The sequence below is a fragment of the Fukomys damarensis genome, unplaced genomic scaffold (assembly GCF_012274545.1).
Source record: "Fukomys damarensis isolate Sample0158 unplaced genomic scaffold, DMR_v1.0_HiC HiC_scaffold_19, whole genome shotgun sequence".
Lineage (NCBI taxonomy): Eukaryota > Metazoa > Chordata > Mammalia > Rodentia > Bathyergidae > Fukomys > Fukomys damarensis.
In genome coordinates this window covers 55,194,459-55,202,066 of record NW_022900931.1, presented here as the reverse complement: position 1 = coordinate 55,202,066, position 7,608 = coordinate 55,194,459, and the positions used below count along the sequence as shown (strand labels likewise).

Here is a 7,608-nt window from a genome sequence, read left to right as displayed (position 1 = left end):
AAAAAAAAAAAAAAAAAAAAAAAAAAAAAAAAAAAAAGAGAGAGAAAGAAATGAACCCTAGGTGACACTGCATGGGGCATTGAGCTGAATTAGCTGGGGGAGGAATGTTTTCCGCGGCAACATGGGATAATAGCAGCGCCAGCTTCTTCAAGCAGGGACCACGGAATCAGGGTTAAGAGCTGCCCCTGTGTGGGGTGAGCACTCAACAAGCATGGAGCTCACTGGGATCATCACATGCAAACAGCCTCCTGAAATGGCTTTAGACAGGCGGTCCACATGTGGGCCGTGCCCCTGCCCACTGTGTCCCCACCCACCGTCTGCTGCAGCTGCAGAGAACAGCCTTCCCGGGGTCCCAGATGCCTGGGTAATGTTCTCTGAAGCTGCAGGCTCTCTTCCTGCCAAAGGGCTGCTCACACGGAAGCTATGGGTCTAGCATCCAGAGTTATCGGGGAAGCCTAGAGGAATCCCAGGCCCAGGGGTGGTCACAAGGAGTTGCGGGAGTCTGCAGACTTGCAGGACACACTGCACTGTGGTGGCTGACAGTGCCAAACCCACTCAGAGCATGGGTTTTGCCACTGGCGAAATGTGGGCAGGAAGCTGGGTGCAGTGGCACCGGTCTAGAATTGCAGCACTCTGGGAGGCTGAGGCAGGAGAATCACAAGTCTGAGTTCAGCCTAGGGGACTTAGTGGCTTAGTGAGACTCTACGTCAAAGTAAAACAATAAAAAGGACTGGAGACGTAGCTCAGTGCAAAGATTCTGGGCTCAATACCCAGTACTGGGTATTGAGGGAGGGAGGGAAGGAGGGAGGGAGGGAGGGAAAAAAAGAAAGAAAAAAAGAAAAGAAAGAGAGAAAGAAATGGGAACCGGAGAGATGATCTCAGGGGTTGGTGGGAATTGAATGAATGAGACACAGCAAGGTCACGGGGCGGAGTCCCAGGCGCCGGAGCTGGGGCGAGTGTTAGCTTTTGCTCTGGAGACTGACGTCACACGCGTGCCCGCAGCAGTCGGGCAGGGTAGGGACGGGCAGGGGTGACACAGGGACCCAGGTCTTGCTGCAGGCGCCCAGTGTGGTAGAGGAGAAGATGGCGGCCGGGCCAGGACGGGGGAAGAGGAAGTGTTGGGTGGCAGCAGGAGCTTGGCCAGGCCTGGGGCCGGGCCCAGAGTCTGGGGGTGGGGTGGAGATCCGGGCTTGGGCTAGGCTGGACCCAGGGTCCGGCTTGGGGTTAGGGCTGGGGGCAGAGCCTGCTGGGACTGGAGCTGGTGAGGCTTCTGCGTAGGGGCTGAGGGGCGGGACAGCCGATGGAGCTGAGGCTGCCGACAGGACCCTCACCCTCTGTCCCTGCCCCAGCCGGCATTAGCTCCGCCCCAGTCTGTCTACAGAGTCTGGGCAGAGCCGGGCAGGCTCCAAACTGTCTATGCAGAAACTCCCGGAACCCGGGCCTGCTGCCACCTGGCTCCTAACGCCCTGCTTCCCAAATCACCCCGAGGCCCTGACAGGCCCGGTTAGGAGCAGCTGCTGGGGAGCCAGGCGTGGTCGAAATCCTGCTTCCCAGCCAGTGATCCTAGCACCAATTTTCACCCGGGGAGCCTGTTTCCCCCTCTCACAGATGAGGATAACACTGGGCAGTGCCCCACACTGGTTGCTGGAGCAGTGGAAGCCCGGAGGGCCTGTCCAGCGAGTCACACACTACCTCTCCTCGGGCCTGAGTCCGCAGCCAGACCCCACTTGACTTTGGGGCTCCTTCTTTTGTCAGTGACGCCATCCTGCGTGGACCTGGGCTGTGCTCTGTGGGTGTGGAGCGGGGTGGGGGTGGGGGAGCCACCCTGGTGGCCCTGCTAAGGCCGAACCCTTTCCCTGGCCTCCTCTAGGGCACTGCTCGGACATGCAAGAGGTGGCCCTGAGCCTGCTGGGCCTCCTGGCCGGTGAGTGTCTGGCCCCCAAGGGCCTGGTGGTGATGTAGTAAAGTGACCGGAACACATGGTGCCTCAGTCTCCCCATTTGTAAACCCAAGGAGAATAACTACAGCTACTCACGGAATCATGGCAAGGATTAAACAAGTTCATGTTTGAGAGGCGCATAGAACGGTGCCTAGCCCAGAATCAGCACGTGTGTTGGTGCCAAAATGATTTTCTCCCTTTCACAGCACTCGGGCCCAGAGCTGAGGCAGCACAGCACTTTTAGCCAGAATGGCCCTTTGCTTTCATTGCGTTCCTCCTGCCCGTCGTGTTGGGCAAGCCTGGGGGTCCGCTCGGGCAGGGCTGTGAAGGTGCATTTTTGCAGGGTGTGTTCCAGGCGATGGCCAGGAGTCTCTGAGGGGATGGGGAGCCATCTCGGGGACAGGTGGGCTGTGCAAGGAGGACTCGGAGTGCGGCTGGCATGGGGCAAACAGCCCCGGGGGCAGAAGCCATCTGTCACCCGGATGAGCAAAGTCCCCTGTTTCTGCGGAGGCCCGCATTAGCCGTGTGTCTGGAAGTGTTGAAGCAAATGCTGGGCAAAGCCGCTCAGAATAGAACCTGTCTCGGGGGGACGACACCGGCATGGCTCGAAGGTGTGGGGCTGGGTGGGTGAGTCCCTGTCTCCACGATGCTGAGGCAGCCAAGCCGGGCAGGACCCCTGAGCCTGCAGGAGGAGGCGACTGTCCCGAGGTGCTGGGGAGGCCCCTGAGGGCGCTGCCTAGGCCAGCATCACCATGTTCCCTCTCCCACTTGCTGCTCCTCCAGGCCTGCCTGCCCTGGATGCCAACGACCCAGAAGGTGAGTCGGAGGTGTCCCGCTCAGCCCCCAAAGTCTCCCTGGGACCCCTGCAGTGGGCTGCTGTCCTGCATCCATGGTCTTTTCTCTCTCTTTGCAGATAAGAACAGTCCTTTCTACTATGGTGAGCGCCCGTTCTTCACTTCCTCCCTGCCCTACACACCACATTGTACCTGCAGTGCCACATGGGGTGGGCTGAGGGTCTGATGTGGGCCCAGTATAGGAAGGGGCTAAGAGTAGGGCATTGAGCCAGAAAAGCAGTGGATTAGAAGAACAAAAGGTGATAATCAGCCCCAGGGGAGGGTTCTATGCCAGCAAGGTAGGTAGATGCGCACAGCAAGTGAGGATGGGCCACAGAAAACCATTAGGTTTAACCAATTGCTGGGAGGAAGGCTGACACTGAGCATGGGGCAGCTTCCTGGAAGAGATGAGCGATTCAACTCCAATCATCATTCTGCCTCCAGATTCCACTGAACTGCTTCTTCAGCCTTCTCTTTCCCCTCACCTCTACTGCCCATCACTCCTGTTCCAGCCACACAGGCCTCCTGCTGGTCTCCAGACACAGCAGAAAACCGCAGCCCCAGGGCCTTTGCACCTGATGATCCTTGTGCTTTCTTTCACACATCCACCTCTTGCAGATATCTGATCAGTGTGGCTCTTCAGAGAGCCCTTCCCTGATCACTCTCTAAAGAGCTGCCCTCTGGCTTTCTATCCTTTGCCCTGGCTATTTTCCTTCACATCGCTTATCTCCACCTTACCCGACAGGAAACATCTTGTTTGCGTGGATATAAACTAGAATGTGTGCACCAGCCAGGAGAGGGTTTTGGTTTGCTCTCTTACTACCACATCCTAGAGCCCTGCACACTGTAGAAGCTCAGTACATATCAATCAAGTGGATGGGGGAGATGGATGAGGAGAACCTGGCTGGCCTTAAGGTCCCCTCTGCTTTTCTCCCAGACTGGCACAGGCTCCGGGTCGGCGGGCTCATTTGTGCTGCGATCCTGTGTGCCCTGGGATTCATTGTTCTCCTGAGTGAGTGCAGGAGCGGGCGGGGGAGAGGGGTTGGCGGGGCTGTGCCTCTCCTCTCACCACTTCCCTGCCCCCAACAGGTGGAAAGTGCAAATGCAAGTTCAGCCAGAAGCCCAGGTGAGATTTGTTCCTGGCACACCTGCCTTATGCACGACACTCTCCAGGGGGAAAGAGCTAGGTGCTGCAGAAAGAGGACGGGTCCCTGGGCTCTGCCACTAAGCTTTCTCAGGTTTAATTTTCATAGTTAATGGCCCTGGGTGGCCCCAAATTCTGAAATGCTGTAGTCCCTAAGTGCTGCACGAACCAACACTGGAAAGACAGTCAGCAAGCAGTGTCTGGGCAAACTGTGATGTCTCTAGCCCGGAGGGCCAGGGCGATTGGGGTGGATGTGGATCTCACCACTTTTTATTTCCTCAGTCACCATGGACCAGACGCCCCACCTCTCATCACTCCAGGTAAGACAGGCAGCTTGGTGCTGAGGGCAGCCCTGGGGAGTGAGGTGTGTGTGTGGGGAGAAAGGACTCTGTGCTCACAAGCTTCCACCTTTACCTCTCCCAGGCTCTGCTCACAACTGCTGAGGACCATCCAGGCAGAGAAGCATCGAGGGCTTTTTCTAATCTCATGTCCCGGCCCCAAGATGGCGCCCCCTCCGCTCCCCAGGTGCCTTACTAGGGCTGCGTCTTACCTCTCATGGAAGAGGACTCTGTGTTCAATGTTTAATATAAAATGATCTTGCCTCTGGTCGAGGTGGCCACTAGACTCCCTGTACACATGCTGGGGCGGGACGGGAGGAGGTGGCCACCCGCTGGCAATGGCACAGAAGCTGGGTGTGGATTCTCTGGTTGGGAAAAGGCCAGGGCCTCGTGGCCTGGTGGAGCTCACAGGGCCTGCTCCCTGTATCCACAGCCAGGAGAGCCTCCTGTGCAGCTGAAGAAATTCTAGTAGCAAAAGGGGAGCACTTGCAAGTGAGAGCCCTACCCAGACGGATTGCTGGGGCACACAGACAGACACTGGACACTGTCAGCCCATAAAAACAAAGACACAGGGTCAGGCTGCCATCCCGGGAGTGTGCAACAGTTTGATTGTGATAGTAAGACCTCATCGCCCTCTCATTCACCCTGAGACCCCACTTTATTAGGAGTCCTTTCCGAGTACCCAGATGTCCCAGGGAGACATCTCACACTGCCCATGACGCCCCTAATAATACACAGTGGCCACACGGTGTGAGATTCCCCACGGAGCCTCAGGGTCCCTTGTGACTCCCCAACAGCCAATAAGGTACCCAAAATGCTCCCATGAGCCACCCTCATAAAATTTCCCAAACACCCGAAAATATCTCTCACAACGTCCTTAAGACAGGACCTCAAAAGAGATCCACGATGAGCTTGCGACACGTCCCCAATCGCGCCTGAACCCTCCCGCAAGCACCCCACCGACCCATAATCGCGAGCCCAGTTAGAGCCCCCATGGTGGCTCCCTGGGCCGTGCCAAGCACCAGCCTCAGCCCATGACATTCGCAAAATCCTCTCTCCCAACCCCACAGCAGCTGGCAGGCGGGTGCAGTGCATTTATTGAGTTCATATACTATCTCTTTGTCCCCGACGTCCTTCAGACGGGGCTTCACGCGGCGCCTCTCATTTCCCCACTTTCACTCACCCGCCACCCAAGCAGGCGCATGCGCAAGAGGGAGGAAACGCGCACTTGCTCCGGGCAGCAGACATGCGCACAAACAGCAGAGGAAATTACTGGGTCTGGCAGGAAAAACTGCCTAGCGGCTGTGACGTCGTGAAGGTGGGCACTTATCCATGAATGCGATTGGCCAGACTGAGTTTGGAGGGGAAAGATAGGCTCTCAGCCCAACTTTCAAAGGGAGCATGCAGATGGGAAGATACCTAGAGGATAACCTCCAGACGTCGCGAGAGCTCTGCACATCACCCCCCGCCCCACCCCATACACTTTGATTTCTGTATTCCTGCTCCCTGCGGTGCCTCAGGCTGAGCTCTCAAGTCACTTGGGATGCTGTGCCACACTGGAAGGTCAGCTTATAAGGTCCGGCGGCTGTGACCTTCCACCTACCCCAGTCGGCCCAGATCCTCCAAGAGGTGGGCTAAAGTCTGGACCTGTGGCTGCTGAACTTGGCCTGTGGTCAGTATCTCACAGGACTGGCTGGGGCCAGGAGGCCAGCTAAGAGGGCTTCTAGACGCCCGAGGCTCCCTGTGTCAGTCCCAGCTGCTGAGGTCCTGTCCGGTCTCAGGCACTGAGGTCCAACTCGTGATGCTGGTAGATCTGTGTGGGGCCCTTGAAACAAGCTGCAAATAGGAAGCGTCTGCCAGCCAAGATGATGTGGGCAAAGGCTCTGGGGGCCACCAGGGCCGGGGGCCCCAGCTCCTGCAGTGGCTCCAGGAGCCCATTTTCTGACTCAAGGCGAAAGACCTGGCTGAAGGCAAAGTCGCTCCCCAAGATGGCCAGCTGGTCCCTGGCGATGAGCAGCGGCTGGAATACGTGGGTGCCGCGTGAGGGAAGTTTCTGCAGCAGGCGGAACATGGACCCATCCCAGCGCATGACCTGTGAGGCAAGGCGGCTACTTAGGACCAGGCCTGCCTGTCATCCTCAAGGCTCGGGAGGACTTGGAACAGCTTGGGGACGGGCCTGCAGGTCCCCAGAATCCTAAAGGTTTTTAAAACTTTAAAAGTGTCACCACCCGTGGGCTGGGGCTGTAGTTCAGTGGGAGAGCACTTCCTAGCACATTGAAGGCCCTAGGTTCAATCTCTAGGACCCTCCAAAAATAAAAAATAAGCGTCACCACCCAGCTGTTCAGGCCACACATCAGAGTTTCTCTTGAGCTTTCTTTTCCTCACACCACACACAGAAGAGTCAGCCATAGAATCTGTTGGTTTGGTCCACGGTGGTTATGCATTTTCTGCACTTCCTCTGGTCATGCCTGGGCCCATCCTCCACCCTCTCCAGCCTCCTCCCTGGTGCCTGGCTCTCATCCCTGTCTCCAGTCTGTTCCCCACCAGAGACTCTGTCAACTCCAGAATTCTTAGCTGCGCTGGAAAGAGTGCTGGAAATCGGAGTGGCACAGGATGGGCAGGGCCTAAGCCCAGGGTCAGCCCTGGGGGCCCGGTGTCAGGGTGGGGAAGGCTGAGACTGTGGGTAAACATCCTGGCAAGTGTCAGGGTTACAGAGGCAGAGCTGGTGCACGTGTGGGGTGTAGAATCACAGTCTTGGGAGCAGTGTTGGTACTGGGAGATGGAGGATGGTTTAGTCAGCTAGCCTGGAGGGGACTCACAACCTTGGAGGCAGTGTTGGAAGAGTCAGAATTCAAAGGTCAGCATGTGAGGACTGGTCAGAGGTCAGAGGTCAGAGGTTAGCGTGCCTAATAGGGTCAGTGCTGAAGTCCCCACCGTGAGGTGGTTGTGCTGGAAAGCCTGCTGCCCGCCCACCTGGCCGGGTCCAGCCTCACCATGGAGTCCCCGATGTAGCGCGTCAGGCACAGGAACACATCCCCACCGGCCTGGAAGTGGCGTGTGGCATAGACGTCCTCAGCCTCAGGGATATCCGTGCGCCTCTCAAAGCGGCCACTGACCCAGTGAAAGAGAACCGGGCGCTGCGAGGCAGAGGCCAGCAGCAGGTGGGGGCGGCCGTCCAGCTCCAGGACCTCGGCATCTGTGTCCCGGTGCCAGGCATGCAGGCTCTGGCGGGGGTAGAAGCCAGGCCCGTCGCGACACAGCAGCGTGGTGCTGCCCGCCTTGGAGGCATCGGCCACCACAAAGCAGGGCTGCTCATCCAGCCACAGGATCTCAGCGTCGTTGGGCCTCAGCAGC

General features: G+C 57.7%; 2 protein-coding genes across 3 annotated transcripts in view; one reads left to right on the top strand and one right to left on the bottom strand.

Moving 5' to 3' along the window:
* Nucleotides 1–4,489, top strand: part of Fxyd3 (FXYD domain containing ion transport regulator 3) — a 9,829-nt gene extending 5,340 nt beyond the window's left edge. The window contains exons 1-8 of one of the 2 annotated variants that reach the window (XM_010626327.2): nt 838–1,014; nt 1,871–1,924; nt 2,723–2,755; nt 2,853–2,876; nt 3,710–3,784; nt 3,862–3,898; nt 4,199–4,236; nt 4,340–4,489. In XM_010626327.2, coding sequence (XP_010624629.1) covers nt 900–1,014; nt 1,871–1,924; nt 2,723–2,755; nt 2,853–2,876; nt 3,710–3,784; nt 3,862–3,898; nt 4,199–4,236; nt 4,340–4,359 — 396 coding nt within the window. In that variant the 5' untranslated portion in view covers nt 838–899 and the 3' untranslated portion in view covers nt 4,360–4,489. Of the gene's footprint in view, nt 1–837; nt 1,015–1,870; nt 1,925–2,722; nt 2,756–2,852; nt 2,877–3,709; nt 3,785–3,861; nt 3,899–4,198; nt 4,237–4,339 lie in introns of those variants that run through there. The other variant, XM_010626328.2, reaches the window with a different exon arrangement.
* An 845-nt stretch (nt 4,490–5,334) lies between these two features.
* Nucleotides 5,335–7,608, bottom strand: part of Lgi4 (leucine rich repeat LGI family member 4) — a 14,050-nt gene continuing 11,776 nt past the window's right edge. Inside the window, exons 9-10 of the mRNA XM_010626357.3 lie at nt 7,248–7,606; nt 5,335–6,346 (exon numbers count right to left, since the gene is read on the bottom strand). Coding sequence (XP_010624659.1) covers nt 6,032–6,346; nt 7,248–7,606 — 674 coding nt within the window. The 3' untranslated portion in view covers nt 5,335–6,031. The remainder of the gene's footprint in view (nt 6,347–7,247; nt 7,607–7,608) is intronic.